The sequence below is a fragment of the Pongo pygmaeus genome, chromosome 1 (genome assembly GCF_028885625.2).
Source record: "Pongo pygmaeus isolate AG05252 chromosome 1, NHGRI_mPonPyg2-v2.0_pri, whole genome shotgun sequence".
NCBI classification, from domain to species: Eukaryota; Metazoa; Chordata; class Mammalia; order Primates; family Hominidae; genus Pongo; species Pongo pygmaeus.
The window spans coordinates 19,826,323-19,845,291 of NC_072373.2; the positions used below are offsets into that span (position 1 = coordinate 19,826,323).

Consider the following 18,969-nt stretch of genomic DNA (forward strand, 5'->3'; position numbering starts at 1 on the left):
AATACTGTTATACATTCTGAAGCAATTTTATAGTATTCCATTTCTTTAAAATTTTTCTAAACCTTTGTTTAAATTTGTAATCAACCATTACACTTAGGTAGTATACACTGTGATGTGTAAGAGCAAACCTATAAAAAGATTCTGTTAATTATGATGAAATCTCTAAATTATTTTACTTACAACATAATCCCTGAATTACCTGTACCTTTTCTATATGACTTTGGTTGATCATTTGGTGCTGTTTATAGTGTTTCAATAAGTATATGAATGATTGGTACGGACCAAGCTTGTCCCACCCACAACCCATGGGCTGCATGCGGCCCAGGATGGCTTTGAATGCAGCCCAACACAAATTCGTAAACTTTCTTGAAACATAATTTTTTTTTTTTTTTAACTCATCAGCTATCATTAATGTTAGTGTAGTTTATGTGTGGGCCAAGACAATTCTTCCAGTGTGGCCCAAGGAAAAGATTGGACACCCCTGGTACAGACAATATGGCAAACAGCTTGTGTATATGCGGAGTTGCTATCATAGGATGGGTGCAGCTTTTAGTCCAATAATTAAGAATATTCGGCCGGACGCGGTGGCTCAAGCCTGTAATCCCAGCACTTTGGGAGGCCGAGGCAGGCGGATCACAAAGTCAGGAGATCGAGACCATCCTGGCTAACATGGTGAAACCCCGTCTCTACTAAAAATACAAAAATCAGCGGGGCGTAGTGGCGGGCGCCTGTAGTCCCAGCTACTCAGGAGGCTGAGGCAGGAGAATGGCGTGAACCCGGGAGGCGGAGCTTGCAATGAGCCGAGATTGCTCCACTGCACTCCAGCCTGGGCGACAGAGCCAGACTCCATCTCAAAAAAAAAAAATATTCAGATGCCTTTACCTCTAAACTATACTGTTATTTTGCAGAGTATGATTTTTGAGACCACTACAAAGAATGAAACTATAGCCCAAGAAGATAAAATCAAGTTGCTGAAAGCTGCCTTTCTGCAATACTGCAGGTATAACATGTTTTTTAAATTATGGATTATTTTATGTGTGAGGATATGTTTTACTGACATGTGCTACTTACTTATTGACTGGTGGGAGCAAGTTGGAGGAATGATGCTATCAAGAGGAGAATGTTTTTTTGAGCTTTAGCACTTTAATAAACTGTTCTTCTGAACTTAGTAGCCATGGGAGTGTTCCAGCTAGCTAGGCTAGGGAAAAAAAACATGGGATCTAACATACTCTCTCCACTTCATGAAAAACAATGTACCATTAAAAATGGTGATCATTAAGACATCTTGCAAGGGTCTTTTATGTATGTTAATAAGACATCTTGCAAGGGTCTTTTATGTATGTTAAGGTGCAAATAAGTTGCTTACAAAGTTTTTTGTTTTTTGTGTTTTTTTTGAGTCACAGTTTCACTTTGTTGCCCAGGCTAGAGTGCAGTGGTGCGATCTTGGCTCACTGCAACCTCTGCCTCCCGGGTTCAAGCGATTCTCCTGCCTCAGCCTCCCAAATAGCTGGGACTGCAGGCGTGTGCCACTACGCCTGGCTAATTTTTTTATTTTTAGTAGAGATGGAGTTTCACCACGTTGGCCAGGCTGGTCTCAAACTCCTGATTTTAGGCTGACTCCTAAAGTGCTGGGATTACAGGCGTGAGCCACCACTTCCAGCCGCATACAAAGTTTTATTGGTAATATAAAAGAATTATGGCCTGGTGTGGTGGCTTACACCTGCAATTCCAGCACTTTGGGAGGCTGAGAAAGAAGGATCTCTTGAGCCTGGAAGTTCGAGACCAGTCTGGACAACATAGAAAGACCTCATCTCTACAAAGAAAAATTTTAAAAATAATTAGCCGGGCATGGTGATGCACACCTCTAGTCCCAGCTACTCAGAGGCTGAGTTGGGAGGATCATCGGAGCCCGGGAGGCCAAGTCTACTGTGAGCCATAATCACACCACTGCACTCTAGCCTGAGTGACAGATCAAGACCCTGTCTCAAAGAAAGCAAAAGAATTAGACCTGGCCTATTAGTTGAGTTTTGCTTTATGCAAAATCACCACAAACCTTAGTGACTCATTTAACATAGCTGACAATTCTGCAGTTTGACTGTTGTGGCTGGACTCGGGGCAGTTTTACTGTTCGGAGTAGGCTCACTCATTTTGGTCTGCTGCTGGGCCGGCTGCTCTTTACTGTACTCACATTTCTGGGCCATTGGCTGGCCAGCTCGCTCTCTACTTCCTGTGATGTCTCCTCAGCTAGCAGGCTGCCCTGGGCTTACTCACGTATCACAGGGTTCTAGAGTGGCAAGAGAACAAGTGTCAGTGCACACTCTTTAAGTCTTTGCTTGGATGGCGTTTGCTAGTGTCCTGTTGGCCAGAGCAAGTCCAGCTGTGGTGAGAGCGTGCCTAAGCAGATGCGCGTATGGGGTGGGGAGTGATTGTCCTCACTTGGTCACACTTGCTGCTCTAATACTCTTCTGGGTTTAAGGCGAATGCAGATTTCAGTTTATCTTAGACATGTATTCTGCTCATGTATTCTGGTACTTTCCTTAAAAGGTATGGCAAATTCACATTTGAATAAATACTCAGGAAAATGGTGATCCAGCCCCCCTGCTCTGCCCCTTGTTAGCTGTGGGAAACTTTGGACAGATGCTGAACATTTCTGCCATTCTGTTTCTATTTCTTCCTTTTTGAAGTATTGAGTGGGGTGGGAGTTAGAATGGCTAAAGGATCATTAGTTTATTGTCAGATCTTTGTTTTGAAGGAATATGCTGAGTGTACTACCTTCATTTCCCCCAGTTCTGAGCCCATGGTTCCATAATTCCACTCATACTGGTATCTGATGCATAGCGGCTCACTCACAGAGACAACAGATTCCTAAGTGCTTTTACATTCTGTACCTCGTGATCTACTGAGCTTAGTTTGTCGCCAGAAGGGGGCACCATTAGGCAAGTTTTTTGTTTCCGTTGAAAATTATATTCTTTTAATCTTGTTCTTTTACATGGTTCAATCTTCAAAAATCTCAGTTGAAATGCTGTGTTTTTATCTTTCACAAGTTTATCCTGTAATTAAAATTCTGTCAGATTTGTGGCATCTCAAAATGTAAATGATAATGCAGCAAGTGACCAGTCATTAGATTTGTTTCCTGTGGCTACCATAACAAATCATCACAAGCCAGGAGCTTCAAACAGCACAAGTGTCTTCTCTCACAGTTCTGGAGGCCAGAAGTCTGAGAGCGAGGCATGAGCAGGGCCCTCCCTCTGAAGGCTCTGGGAAAGGATCTGTCTTCACCTCTCTCAGCTCCGGGTGGCTGTTGGCAATCCTTGGCTTGTAGATGTGTCACTCCAGTTTCTGCCTCCATTGTCACATAGCTGTCCTCACATTCACATGGCCTTTTTTTTTTTTTGAGACAGAGTCTCATTCTGTCACCCAGGCCAGAGTGCGGTGGTGTGATCTCGGCTCACTGCAACCTCTGCCTCCCTGGTTCAAGCAATTCTTCTGCCTCAGCCTCCCGAGCAGCTGGCCATTCTTCTGCCTCAGGCTCCCAAGCAGCAGGTGCACACTGCCATGCCCGGCTAATTTTTTGAATTTTTAGTAGAGATGAGGTTTCACCACGTTGGCCAGGCTGTTCTCAAACTCCTGGACTCAAGATCCGCCCACCACAGCCTCCCAGAGTGCTGGGATTACAGGCGTGATACACTGTGCCCAGCCCACATGGCCTTCTTAAAAGGACATCAGTCATTGGATTTAGACTCATCGTAATTTAACAAATTGTATCTGCAAAAACCTTATTTCCAAATAAGGTTGCATTTTGAGGCACTGGGTAGATATGAATTTGTGGGAGACACTATTCAACCTGGTGTAGTCATCTTAAGATGTTTTACAGGGGAAAATTATTAGGCACAAGAAGGGACCCCTGATCTAAGTCCTGAGCAAGCAGTACCCTCAGGAACAGTGTCATGGGCACTGTAGCACAGCTGTGCTGAACTCATCCTGCCCAGCATGGGTGAAGTACTATGGACTTAATAAGGGATGATTTCTGGGAGAGTGTCAGCTAGCTCTCTTAAAGATGTAGACTCCTTACAAACAGAATTGTGGTGCCTTTAAAGCAGGATTTCTCAACCCCATTAACATTGACATTTGAGGCCGGGTGTGGTGGTTCACACCTGTAATCCCAGTACTTTGGGAGGCCGAGGCAGGCAGATCATTTGAGGTCAGGACTTCGAGACCAGCCCGACCAACTTGGTGAAACTTTGTCTCTATTGGGAAAAAAAAAAAAAAATTAGCCGGGTGTGGTGGCACATGCCTGTAATCTCAGCTACTCAGGAGGCTGAGGCAGGAGAATCGCTTGAACCCAGGTGGCGGAGGTTGCAGTGAGCCGAGATCCCACCACTGCACTCCAGCGGTGCATTGTACGCTGTTTAACAGCATCACCAGCCGCTTCCTGCTAGATGCCATTAGCAACCTTTCCCCCAACTTGTGATGACCAAAGTTATCGTCAGACATTGCCAGATGGCCCCTGGGGTCACAATTGGTAGATAACACTTTTGAGTGTTATTATCTGTTTTAATTTTTTGCTAAGGTAATATTACTGTTTTTATAGCATTATTTCTTTGAAATTAATTTTTATGTTATTTTGGTTTTCATTTTATTTAGCCCGAAAAACACTACATCTTTTGTTCATGAGAGTTTTGGGGAACTTTTTCTGTAATTTTTTATTAAATCTTGCCATAGTCACCTTTGTATTTTCATAACCAGTAGCATGACTGCGTCACCAGCTTCACCCTGGCCTTTCACGTTTTCAAGAGTTTTTCTGCATTTCTCCAGTCAGCTGTGTGTCCTGTTCTACCAAGGGACCATGACAGCCCTTTTCCAGTCTCCTCCCACTTCCCTCAGACTTAGCAGAGGACTTAACTTCCTACTCCACAGAGATCACAGAAGTCCTTGATAAGAGCTCCCTGTACCTCCTAGCTTACTAGCTATGAATGTATCTGGATCCCAAATCCTGTTCCTCTTTCCCTCCCAATAAAGTAGGAAGTGTACTCTTCTTCCTGTCAGAGATTGCTCTTTGTTTTGAAGGCCACTCTCTCCTGCTTCACTTAAGACTACATCCTTTCAGTTCTCCCTTTCTTCTGTCCTTTGACCTTTCTCGTGCTGGCTCCTTCTTAGCAGCAATTAATCATATTTAGTCTGCCATTTGTAAAAAGACCAGTCTTTGACTTTGTGTCCTTTGAGTTACCACCTTATCTGTTTGTTCCTGTTGATGGCTAAACCACCTGAAAGGATGTCTACATTCGCTATTGTCGACCACATTCCCTCTCTCTCTACTCCCTCGGTGATCTTTTCTCCTCCTTGGCTTCATTTTCTGAAGAAACAGATGTACCATGACCCAGGCCATTAGATGAAAATGGAGAGTGTCCAGCAGCAGTACATATTTCCTAGGCACCTGAGTTTCAATGTATCCAAAACTGAGCTTATCTTCTTCAAAGCTTATTCTTCCATCCCTACCCCCTGCTCCAGTGACAAGCACTACCATCTCTTCAGTTCAAAGCAACAGCAGAGGAGTCATCCTTATACAGTCGTTCCCCCTTACCCACAGGGGGATATGTCTTAAGACCCCCAGTGGATACCTGAAATTGCATATAGTACTGAATCATATATATACGTTTTTCCTATATGTACCTATGATGAAGTTTAATTTATAAATTAGGCACCCTAGGAGATTAAGAACAATAGTAATAAAACAACCGTAACAATATACAATTGACCTTTGAACAACACGGCTTTGAACTATGTGGGTCTACATAATATGCAGGCTGTTTTCAACCAAATGCGGATCAAAAATTCACAGCGTGTTTTCAACCAAATGCGGATCAGAAATTCACTTGCCTATACAGAGGGTTGCCTTTTGGTATACTGGAGCTCCACAGAGCCAGCTGCAGGACTTGAATATGGGTGGATTTTGGTGTATGTTGGGGGTCCTGTAACTAATCCCCTGTGTATACTGAGAGATGACTGTACTGTAATAAAAATATGTGAGTGTGGTCGGTCTCTCTCTCTCAGTCTCTGTCATCTGTTTTCAGACTGCAGTTGACTGCAGGTAACTGTGACTGTGGGAAGTGAAACCATGGATAAGAGGACTACTGTACATCAGATCCAGCAGTAACCTAACTGGATTTTTCTCTTTCCTGTCTTTTCCTTTCTGCAGTAACCTTCTAACTGGATTTTTCTCTTGTCTGATCTGACATCTGATCCCCTCTCCATATGATAGAGCAATCTTTTGGGACACTGGAACAGACTGTGACACTCCTTTACAGTGCCTGTCCATTGTCCTTGGTATTAGGTTCAAACCCCATAACATGGTTTACAAGACTGTGTCCTCTAATTTTGTGATTGATCCCTTCTCAGTATCCCTCATTTCTTCATAAGTGCCATAGTTAATCCCCTGGTGGGTTCATTGACACCCTAGTTGTCCCCTAATCTCTCTAAGTTAGAAGAGTCTGCTGCTTTTTATGGGCTCACCCTTCCTTTAATTGGTTATCCTGCAAGCTTTTTTCCAAACTCTTGCTCCCTGGGTGATCTCAGCCTCTCCCGTAGCCTCAGTTCTCTCCTGAGATAGAGGCTTACTTGCTGACGGATGTGGATGTATGTTCTGTGTGCAGCTGTATACCCCTCCCCCAGTTCTCCCCAGCCTTCTGTGACCTCCTCTTTACCTGTTAGGAAGTTTTCCCTGTCTCTGTCGGTGTTTATCACCTGTGTCATTGCTTGCTCAATTGTCTGGACTATTTTTTAAGTCTTTTTATCTTTCTGTGTCCAGAGCCTAGCATGTTCTAAGTATTCAATGTGTATTTATTGAATTAATGAATGGATAATAGTTTTCTCCCTTTTAATTAAATAAATTTTATTAAAAGTAACTTTGAGCCAAAACCTGTAAATGGTTTTTAGGTTACATTTAACTTCACAATTAACTTAAACATTTTTTTTTTTATTTTTATGGGTACATAGTAGGTGTATACGTTTGTGGGGTACATGATATATTTTCATACGGGCATACAATGCATAATAATCACATCAGGGTAAATGAGATATCCATCACTTCAAGCATTCATCTTTTTTGTGTGTTGTGAACATTCTAATTATGCTCTTACTTTAAAATGTATGTTAAATTATTGAACTTGTAAAGTTTGTTACATGTCTTTCTGTGCCTGACTTATTTCACTTAACATGTCCTCCACTTCCATCCTTACTGTTGCAAATGACAGGATCTCATTCTTTTTTCTGGCTGAATAGTACTCCACAATTAATTTTTTCTTAGTGAGTTTTGAAAACATTTTGCCTCCCTTAATACTTGTGTTTTCCAATTTTATTTCAGAAAAGATTTAGGTCATGCTCAAATGGTGGTTGATGAGCTCTTTTCCTCTCACTCTGATTTGGATTCTGATTCTGAACTAGACAGGGCAGTTACCCAAATCAGTGTAGACCTGATGGATGACTACCCAGCATCTGACCCACGGTGGGCTGAGTCTGTCCCTGAGGGTAAGAACGTTTCAATTACGGAATGGTGTGTTTTGAACATATTCTGGTTTCTTTATTAGAAGCATCTCTTAAAGCATATTTTTTAGCTTCTCAAACAGTTTAATATTAATTCAGTTTTTTTTAAATATTGTGACCTTCCTTTTTTTTGAGACAGAGCCTTGGTCTGTCACCCAGGCTGGAGTGCAGTGGCACGATCTCGGCTCACTGCAAGCTCCGCCTCCCAGGTTCACGCCATTCTCCTGCCTCAGCCTCCCAATTAGCTGGGACTACAGGCACCCGCCACCACGCCTGGGTAATTTTTTTGTATTTTTAGTAGAGACGGGGTTTCACCATGTTAGCCAGGATGGTCTCGATCTCCTGACCTCGTGATCCACCCGCCTCGGCCTCCCAAAGTGCTGGGATTACAGGCGTGAGCCACCAGGCCCAGCCAGGTAACCTTCCTTATAGTATGTTTTGAAAAAGGGTCAGAACAGGTCTAGATAACAGAACAGAAACTAAAGGAACATTGGAGCAAATCCTAATTGTTCTATCCAAGGTAGATTAATTAGCCATACTTAACTTTCCTGGCTTTTATTTCTAAAAGAAAATTGGTAGCATAGGTAGACAATTGGCACTTACCTGCCCCCCAATTTTTTTGTTGTTTTTTGTTTTTGGAGACAGGGTCTCCCTTACTCTGTCACCCAGACTGGAATGCAGTGGCACAATCTCAGCTAACTGCAACCTCCACCTCCTGGGTTCAAGTGATCCTCCTACCTCAGCCTCCCGAGTAGCTGAGATTACAGGTGTGCACCATCACGCCCAGCTGATTTTTGTATTTTTAGTAGAGATGTAGTTTCACCATGTTTGCCAGGCTGGTCTCGAACTCTTGACCTCAGGTGGTCCACCCGCTTTGATCTCCCAAAGTGCTGGGATTTCAGGTGTAAGCCACCACACCCAGCCTACTTACCCCCAAATTAAATGATAATTTTGGCATAATCAGTATATTTGACTAATAGAAATGATCCATTCCCCTAAGAGTAGCAGTGATCAAATGTCAATATGTAGAAGTGGACAAGACATGTCTTGCTGCCTGTCCCAGGTGACTGCCCCTCTTACGCTTACTTCCACCTCAGAAACTCGAGGGGAACTCTGGGGTCCCCAGATACCAGGGAACTGTCTCAAACATGTTTCTCTCCCTAATTATCCTACTTCTTAGCAAGTTCACTAAGCTCCATTAGAGATTTAGGAAGAAAACATCAGAGCTCATCTCCTTTCTTTGACTGTTTTTGTTGGCGCTATCAAGCTTAAATTGTTATAAATGATTAAAATGTATTTTGCATTTTGAATAAATACATTATGAATTGTATCAAACCTCCAAAATTTTCTCCTAAATTTTTAAAACTCCTGAGTAATGTTATAAATAATATTGTAAGGTTGATATTTTTCTTTTGTATAGACTTTCTTTTTTTTTTTTCCTTTTCTTTTTTGAGACGGAGTCTCACTCTGTCGCCAGGCTGGAATGCAGTGGCGCAATCTCGGCTCACTGCAACTTCCACCTCCCCGGGTTCAAGCAATTCTCTTGCCTTAGCCTCTTGAGTAGCTGGGACTACAGGCACGTGCCACCACACTCAGCTAATTTTTGTATTTTTAGTAGAGATGGTGTTTCACCATGTTTGCCAGGATGGTCTCGATCTCTTGACCTCGTGATCTGCCCACCTCGACCTCCCAAAGTGCTGGGATTACAGGCGTGAGCCACCGTGCCTGGCCTTAGCTTTTTATTTTAATAGCAGTTAGCCACTAATATTAAAATAGTATAGTTGTAAAACTACTATGTTCTAAGTTTTATCACTGTGTTTTAACAGAAGCACCTGGGTTCAGCAATACATCACTGATTATCCTTCACCAGCTAGAAGACAAGATGAAAGCTCACTCTTTTCTTATGGACTTCATTCATCAAGTAAGAGTGCGGGGTGCTGGGCACAGGGCGGGCCAGAACGTCTGTCTGCTCTGCCTTTGTCAGTCTGTCCAACACAGTGGGATGTCCCTTCTCTCTATTTTGAGGCGTTTCATTGGGTGGGGCATGACTAGCGTTTTCCATTTTCTGTGCTGATTTAAAAGTCCGTAATTCCAGGGCTGTGTACAAGCCTGTTAATCCAGGTATAAGAAGCAGGACTTCATTCAGATTTCCTGTGTGCGTTTGTGAAAAAACACCTCATGAGTTGATTTTGTGTTTGACAGATTTTTATATATGACTTTTAATTTTGAGGTGCCATTAGAATCAAATCCTCATTTAAAGTATTCCTTTTCTTTTTTTGTGTAATGGTTATCCTCGTATATATTGTGCCTGAATTAGAAAATGTTTTGCTACTGGACAGAATTGTTACATAAATTCACCCATTCTTGCCTCGTCAATAAAAGCGGCTTGCAGACATTACATAGCGAATTTCAACCTGTTTTGGGTTTTGTTTGTTTGTTTTGTTTTATATATTTATTTTTTGAGACAGGGCACTCTGTCACCCAGTCTGGAGTGTAGTGACACAGTCTTGACTCACTGCAGCCTTGACCTCCTAGGCTCAAGCAGTCCTCTCACAGCCTCCTGGGTAGCTGGGACTACAGGTTTGTGCCACCATGCCCATGTAATTTTTTTTTAGTTTTTGTAGAGACAGAGCCTTACTACGTTGCCCAGGCTGGTCTCGAACTCCTGGGCTCAAGAAATCCCTGCACTTCAGCCTCCCAAGGTGCTGAGGTTACAGGCATGAGCTACCAGGCCCAGTCTCTTCCCTGATTGTTTTTCAAACTCAGTAGTGCCTACTCACTACCACACCTGGCTAATTTTTTATGTTAAGGAGATTCTAGTGAGTGCTGTCCAATCCATTGCTTTTCTGTGATCGTGGGAATGTTCTCCTAGTGTGATGTCTAGTGGGATAGCTGCTGGCCACATGTGGCCTGAACAGCTGAAATGTGACTAGCAACTGAAGAACTGAATTTTAACTTACTTAAATAGCCACTATGGACAATGGCTACCTTATTGGACAGTGCAGCACTAGATAATTTCAGAAATGACTTGATTGTTCTTAATCCCACATTCTTTTTCAATTTTGTGCATGGTTTATCTCCTGTCTACTCTTTTATTTTCTTGGCAAGAAAACTCCAATCATTCATTGAGTCTCTCTTTTTTTGTTGTTATTTTAGGTGGGATATGGATTAATGAGGAAAAAACACTTTCTCCCGATATGGTCGTTTAATTAGCCAAGTGTATCAGTTAACTATTACTGCTGTATAAACCACCCCAAAACACAGTGGCTTAAAACAATTCTGTGGGTTAATCAGGCAGTTGTTGGTTTCACCCGGAATCACTCGACCTGCATTTAGGATGCACTGAGCTAGAGGGTCTGCAAGCCTCTTCCCGCTTTCTGGCAGTTGGTTCCAACTGTCAACAGAGGCTATGTGGTTCTCCTCCATTTAGTCACTCATCCTGCTCTGGGCTGGACTGGCTTCCTGTGGTCTTAGCGGATGAACATAGAAGCTGTAGGCTTCTTAAGGGCTCATCTCAGATGTCACATAATGTTACTTCCAGTAAAGTGACATTGGTCAAAGCAAGTCACAAGGACAGCTGGGATGAAAGATTAAAGAATTTATTATACCTCTTTTTTTGTATGTGTGTGACGGGGTTTCACTCCCGTCGCCCAGGCTGGAGTACAGTGGCGCAATCTCAGCTCACTGCAACCTTTGCCTCCTGGGCTCAAGCGATTCTCCTGCCTCAGCCTCCCCAGTAGCTGGGACTACAGGCACATGGTGCTGAACCTGGCTAATTTTGTGTATTTTTTGTGGAGAACGGGTTTTGCCGTGTTGCCCAGGCTAGTTTCGAACTCCTAAGCTCAAGTGATCGCCTGCCTCTGCCTCCCAAAGTGCTGAGATTACAGGTGTGAGCCACTGTGCCCAGTGTGATTGTACCTCTCGATAGGAAGAGGGGCAAAGTCATTCTCATTGGAAGAGGATGTGCATACTGGGCCGGCAGGAACTTGCCCTGACATGATTTGCCACACTAAGAGCATGGATTTATCAGAGGCCCAAAAGCCATGAGAGCATGAGCACTCTTGTCTCAGCCTTCCTGGGTTCCAGAGAACCCTTATGAAGTTCCATGGCTGCTGGTAGCAGTATCTGTCCCAAGGCAATATCTAGCTAGTTCCGAAAACCACATTCCAGCCATGCCTTTTATGTTTCTATTTCCTTTAATATTTAGAGCTCCTTTTACTAATCAGGAAGAATTTATGTTGATGATTAGGAAAAAGGTGTATAACTAGATACTAAGGAAAGTTTTTTTTTTTTTTTTTTGGATACAGGGTCTCTGTTGCCCAAGGTGGTGGCACGATCGCAGCTCACTGCAGGCTTGACCTCCTGGGCTCAAGCAATCTTCCCACCTCTGCCTCCCCAGTAGCTGGGACCACAGGCACTCACTACCACGCCTGTAATTTTTTTTATTTTCTGTAGAGACAGGGTCTCATAATGTTGCCCAGGCTGGTCTCAAATTCCTGGCCTCAAGTGATCCTCCTGCCTTCGCTTCCCAAAGTGCTGGGATTACAAGCCTGAGCCACTGCACCCAGCCCTAGGGAATATTTCTGAATATAGAGAAATATTCCTTTTCTCCTTGAGCCAAACTTGGCATCTGCAGGGCCATATTCTCATTCTGAAGGGGGTGGAAGTAACACCAACACTTCAGAACAGTGTACCCTTGCCTCTAGTTTTCTGATGTTGAGGGAAGCCTCTGTGTTCATACATTGTGTTTCCATACCTTACAGAAGCAGGGAGGTAATCTGATCATATTCACTGTGTGACTAGAATGATTGTGTGTGTGTATATATATATATATATATTTTTTTTTTTTTTTAGTTTTTTAATTTTTTTGAGACAGGGTCTCACTCTGTCACCCAGGCTGGAGTGCAGTGGCATGATCATAGCTCACTGTAGCTACAGCTCCCCCGGGCTCAGCTGATCTTCCCATCTCAGCCTCCCAAGTAGCTGGGACTACAGGCATGTGCCACCAAGTCAGCTAATTTTTGTATTTTTTGTACACATTACCTAGGTGATCGCCTGCTTCTGCCTCCCAAAGTGCTGGGATTACAGGTGTGAGCCACTGTGCCTGGCCTAGAATAGTTTTAATCTAGAGCTATTGCTTCACTGTCAGTGCCGCAATCAAAGCAAAGTGAAGCAGGCAATTGGGATGACCTTGCATGAAAACTCCACCTAAGATTTTTTTTTTTTTTTTTTTTTTTTTTTGAGACGGAGTCTTGCTCTGTCTCCCAGGCTGGAGTGCAGTGGCGCGATCTCTGCTCACTGCAAGCTCCGCTTCCCGGGTTCATGCCATTCTCCTGCCTCAGCCTCCCGAGTAGCTGGGACTACAGGCGCCTGCCACCACGCCCCGCTAATTTTTTGTATTTTTAGCAGAGACGGGGTTTCACTGTGTCAGCCAGGATGGTCTCGATCTCCTGCTCGTGATCCGCCAGCCTCGGCCTCCCAGAGTGCTGGGATTACAGGCATGAGCCATCACGCCTGGCCAATTACACCTAAAATATTTTTGAGGGAACTAGGAAATAAATTCAAGTCAGGAAAGACCATGTAACTCTTATTTTAAAATAATAAGGTGAACAGGTTAAATACATTAGGATTCAGTGAATTATTCCACAGTCATTAAAAATAAGAATATCTCAATGTTATAAAAAATAAGATACTATCAAAACAAAGTACAGAACAATATATACAGTGTGACCCCTTTTGTGTTATAAAAAGGTATCTCCTAGCATGTAAATACTACAAAAGCATATAGAAAATGAAGGATAAGAAAATCAGGTCACTTATTAACGAAAGAGAATTATACTTAAAATGTGAAAAAGTATTCATTATTTATGCCTGTCTTTTGGCTCCTTCCTAGTTCAGGTTATTGTAATGTCATATGCAATGAGAAAGCTTAGGAAGACCCCTAGAAGATCATAACACAGCACAGATGGGCACCAAGCAACTCAGTAGGAGATGCAAAGGGTTAGAGACGCCCCCACCCTCGCGGCAGCATTAGGGGTATGGAAATCAGTCCTTGAAGGTGGAGGTTGCTGAGTTTCTGATTTCTGAAAGTCTGGAATCTAGGGGAATTAATTGATACAGCTAGTAAAGGGCAGTGTGAGGCCAGGTGCAGTGGTTCACACCTGTAATTCCAGTGCTTTGAGAGGCCGAGTCAGTAGGCTCGCTTGTGGCCAGGAAATCTTGTGGCCAAGATCAGCCTGGGCAACATAGTGAGACCCCATCTCTACAAAAATAAAGTGTAAAAATTATCCTGTTGTGGTGGTGTGCTGCTTGGGAGGCTGAGGTGGAAGATGGCTTGAGTTGAGGGTTTAAGGTCAGGGTGACCTGTGATTGTGATTGTACCACTGCACTCCAGCCTGGGCGACAGAGCAAAACCCTGTCTCAAAAAAGACGAAAAGAGCAGTGTGACTGTTTTGATAACCATAAACAATAATTTGGGAAACATGATATGCAGAGACAGTAGTAGTGGACAGAAGCCCTGGAGTGACCCTGTTCTTAGAACAGGAATATCTGCATTTCCTTGTGGGTGTTAATGGCCTGCCTGAAGTGTCTGTGTGTTAGAAACAGTTAAAACAAGAGACAGCTGGAGGGACTTGCTGGGGGAGAGCTGGGGCCAGTGACTGCCCAGGGTGCTTCTGGGGAAAATACATTTATGGTATTTTGCACGTTACCGTAATTGCTTTCTAAGAATATATGTTTGCCTTTTTGCAAGATTGGCTTATTTGGACGTCTAGGCAGTTTTCCAGTTAGAGGGACACCTATGGCCACTCGACTATTGCTCTGTGAGCATGCCGAAAAGCTGTCAGCCGCCATTGTTCTCAAGAACCACCACTCCCGGCTTTCTGACCTCGTCAACACAGCCATATTGATTGCTTTGAACAAGAGGGAGTATGAAATCCCATCCAACCTGACTCCTGCAGATGTCTTTTTCAGGGAGGTAAGATGAGTCCTCTTTCATGTGGCTTTGTAGAACTGTGCCGTTTAGTGTTCATGCCCTAGGCAGGAAAGAGGGTGAGGATGAGTTAAATCACAAAAGATCTCACTGAAATTTTAAATTGGACTCCAGATTTTCTGGCTACAGTGTCACTCAGAAGTATCATTTATCAGTTACCTGTAAAGAAGAGCTTGCAAAGTTGACTAAGAAGTGCTCCCTGTTTACTTTTTTTCCCCGATAACTGTCTCCAAGTACCTGTTTGCTTTGCGTGCTGATCTTTTTTTTTTTTTTTTTTTTTGAGATGGAGTCTCACTCTGTTGCCCAGGTACCTCCGCCTCCCGGGTTCCAGCGATTCTCCTACCTCAGCCTCCCGAGTAGCTGGGATTACAGGTGCCAGCCACCACCCTGGCTAATTTTCATATTTTTAGTAGAGATGGGGTTTCACCTTGTTGGTCTGGCTGATCTCGAACTCCTGACCTCAGGTGATTCACTCGCCTCAGCCTCCCAAAGTGCTGGGATTACAGGCATGAGCCACTGCATCCATCCTGATCTTCTCCTTTGTCTCTCTCGAGCTACTCTTTTTTTTTTGGCGGGGAGGGGGGGACTGAGTCTTGCTCTGTCGCCAGGCTGGAGTGCAACCGTGCAATGTTGGCTCACTGCAACCTCTGCCTCCTGGCTTCAAGCAATCTCCTGCCTCAGCCTCCCAAGTAGCTGGGACTACAGGTGTGTGCCACCACGCCCAGCTAATTTTTGTATTTTTAGTAGAGACCTGGTTTCACCCTTATTGGCCAGGCAGATCTACTCTTGACTCTGCCACAGCAAAGTGGCCTTCCTGAGTGGGCTCCCTTGCCCTCCGGCTTCTGCCAGGTCAGATGAATGTGAGGCCCTGCCATAAGGCCAGAAGTTGAAGTAGTTATTCTGCCAGCTTTCTTCCTTGCCTGTGCCCACTTTACATTGGCTGTGCCCCTCTGTCAGGGACGGTGCCTCCTGTCCAACTGCTTTCTCTGTGTTTCCAGTAGCTGCCTCTTCCTCTTGCCTCTTCAGGCCTGAGGTTGATAATGCCTCATCCTAGGGTGCTGCCCCATCCCTTTTTGGACCCCTTAATCTTGCCCACACCTTTGCAAACAGTACCTTCACTGAACTCCTCAGCTACCTCCTAGGATCCTGTTGCTACACCTTGCTTGTAAAATCAGATTTATTTTCAGAGAAAAAGTAAAGTCTGCTACAAACTTCAAAGACAGAAATGGTTAAGATGCGGGGCAGCCAGTGGCAGCTGGACATTGTGGAAATAGTGACGCAGTCCTTGTGCTTTTGTGAAGCTTCACAGCCTAATGAGGCAGCAAGGTAGACTTCGCTGTCTCCCTTTAAAGGTGTGACATTAGGACTTAGACCTGTTGTCTTAACTGAGACTGCAGAATTATCTGGTTTTAGAAACAGTGCCAGCTCTTCCCTCAGCTCTGTGAAATTTGGAATTCCTTATGCATTTGAGGAACTTCAAACTCCATTTGGTGTCTCAAATTTTGCTTCCTTCCTCCTATAGCCTAACTGTATTCTAACATGTAGCACACTGGGCCGACAAGTCTCTTTTTCTTAATGTTTGATGTACTGTAACCTAAGTTTGATGTACTATAACCTAAGTTCAGTCTTCCTGTTGATTCCATAAATGTGTTTAGTGTGAATTCTTTGCTTTTATGCATTTGGGTTAGTTCCTAGGGAATGGAAGGAAAAGCACTTTGTTATGTTTTGTTTTTAATCTAGAGAGTATGCCAGAAATCTGAAAGAAAAACAAATCACCTCAAGTTTCATGATCTAACAAGTCAAATTGTTGTCATTTTTGTGTCCTTTTTGGTCTTTATTCATATATAATTTTATATGATAAGACAATGAATTTTTAAAAATTAATGACAGACTACTTGTAAGAACTGAGCAAGAGCCTGGTTCATTATTCTGCATTTGGATCAAAGGGCAAAGTATAATTGTCGATTCAGTGTATGTACATGTTTCAGTTAGCTGAATTATTAGAGAATGGTCTGGAAATTACCAGTTGGATACATAATATAGAATAATATTTTATCTTCATTTCTCATGACATTCATTGGTCTTCAGCTTCTCTGGGGTGTAGTTCTAAAGGTTTTCTCCCATGTCATAACGATCATGAAAAGAGAATACAATAGCTATATGCATATAGTAGTTTTTCTTTCTTTTTACCTGTCCTTCCACTTGGGGGTGACAAATTACCTTTCTAAGGAGTATTTGTGTTTTGGGACGAGCTGGTTAACCAAAATCAATCTCTGATTGGTGGGCCATATAGAAAGATATTTTGACTTGGCAGCCCTGATAGAAAGTAAAACAATACAGAGCCTGCCTGAGGGTGTGCTCTCCACTTTGCCTCTGTCTCCAGTTTGGGAAGGCCTTGTACCTCCCAGGGCTCTGGAAAAGCAGAGCTCACTGCTTAAGGAACAGACTATGTTGACACGGCATATGAGCAATATTTGAAATCACTGAATATATACATGATAAGAGAATTTAACAAGTGTTTTGGCATTTTATGCGCTTTTATGTTTTTTCTGTCTTCCTTTTTTTTTTTTTTTTTTGAGACGGAGTCTTGCTCTGTCACCAGGCTGGAGTGCAGTGACACAATCTCTGCTCACTGTGCTCACTGCAGCCTCCACCTCCTCAGTTCAAGCAATTCTCCTGCCTCAGCCTCCCAAGTAGCTGGGACTCCAGGTGTGCGCCACTACACCCAGCTAATTTTTGTATTTTTAGTGGAGACAGGGTTTCACCATGTTTTCCAGGATGGTCTTGATCTCTTGACCTTGTGATCCGCCTACCTCCAAAGTGCTGGGATTGCAGGCGTGAGCCACCGCACCCGGCCATTATATAGGCTTTCATTGTGTTTTTCATGTTAACAATGTAAAATATTCTTATGCTTAATCTTATAAATTAAATGTGCTGAAGATTTCTTGCCTGGGCTGTTAGGATGCCTTTGGCTAACATCAGAAATGCAAAAGGAAGAACAAGGTTTGCAAAAGGGAGGGATTTGATTTGGGTCATGTTTTATTTGTGCCTATATATCTTGTTCCTTCAGCCAGTTTGTGAGGTCCTTGAGGACAGCTAATCTGATTTTTCTTTCCTCTTATCTCTGAGTGTCCATTGCTATGCAAACTCTAAATAACGGGGGAAAGCTTAAGTGCAGACTTGAACTTGAAACAGGAGTTTCAGTGCCTGATGGTATTTTTGCACTGTTATCTCCATGTATTAATTAATGACAAAGGAAGAGTTAGAAGTTATGTATTTAGTTCATTATTCTCATGTTGCTTCTATTCTACAAATGTTTCTGTTATGTCTGAAGAAGGGGAATTCCTCAAAGAAAGAAATTAGCAAGTTCATTTTTTGAGGTCATTATTTTAGTCTATTAGTTCATTAGTTTGGGGTATTACATTGTAAAGTGACGTCATCTGTAACCTAGTGTTATTTAAAGGTGCACTGAGCAGAGTAGCTATAATAAATAATATCATCATTTAAATAAAATCTCGGTAACAATCCAGAATTTGCCTGTTTATACGACTTATTTGGGCACTCTGACTTTTAAAAGTTAGGAGATCTGACTTTTCTTGATTTTTGAATTTATTTTTACCATCAACTGTCAATAAATTCTCCTCCATCTATAGGTCTGAGGATATGGCTTAATGAGTAAAACTCACTGGGTAGTTGTTACCCATCACCATAATTTTTGTTGTAAGTAGTTCTGTGTATTCTCTCAGGTATCCCAAGTAGATACCATCTGTGAGTGCTTACTGGAGCATGAGGAGCAAGTCTTGAGGGATACACCTATGGATTCCGTTGAATGGGCTGAAGTGGTGATCAATGTGAACAGTATTCTCAAGGTACAAAAATATAGTAAAGGCTTCAGCAAATCAAAGCCCAGAGCATGGATAGACAAGGAAGTGGTTTCCATATTCCTACTCTGTATTGCTGATAATTTATAAGGTTGTAGACATTTGTTAATCCCAAAAAAGTTAGAAAAATGTCAGTCATTTTATCATTAATCAGCTAATGAGTATTTTGAATGTTAGCCTGGTGCCTATTAATTTCTATAATCCTGAGTTTCTATTTGGTAGAATAATAAACCTTTCATTTGGGAAGATGTGTTTGTATCTTTGCAATTTTTTTAGTTGGTTTTTTTCGGAGAGAAGGTCTCACTGTCACCCAAGCTGGAGTGCAGTGGCACCGTCATAGCTCACTGTAACCTTGAACTCTTGGGCTCACAAGTTCCTCCTGCCTCAGCCTCCAAGAATGTTGGGATTACAGACCTGAGACACCATGCCTGATTACAAATGTATTGTTAATATAACTGTCTAAATATTTCTCATTTCTATTTTTTTAATTACTCAAAACTTTGCTACTTTTACTATTGACTAAAATGTTGCATTTAATTTTAGCTAGTGGACTTGTAG

At 42.8% G+C, this 18,969-nt stretch overlaps 1 protein-coding gene across 2 annotated transcripts in view; it reads left to right on the plus strand.

The window, feature by feature from the left end:
• Positions 1-18,969, plus strand: part of NUP133 (nucleoporin 133) — a 67,736-nt gene that overhangs the window by 24,166 nt on the left and 24,601 nt on the right. For both annotated transcript variants that reach the window (XM_054445258.1, XM_054445300.1), the window contains exons 12-16: positions 909-1,000; positions 7,361-7,524; positions 9,366-9,460; positions 14,291-14,515; positions 18,277-18,399. In XM_054445258.1, the coding sequence (XP_054301233.1) occupies positions 909-1,000; positions 7,361-7,524; positions 9,366-9,460; positions 14,291-14,515; positions 18,277-18,399 (699 nt within the window). The remainder of the gene's footprint in view (positions 1-908; positions 1,001-7,360; positions 7,525-9,365; positions 9,461-14,290; positions 14,516-18,276; positions 18,400-18,969) is intronic.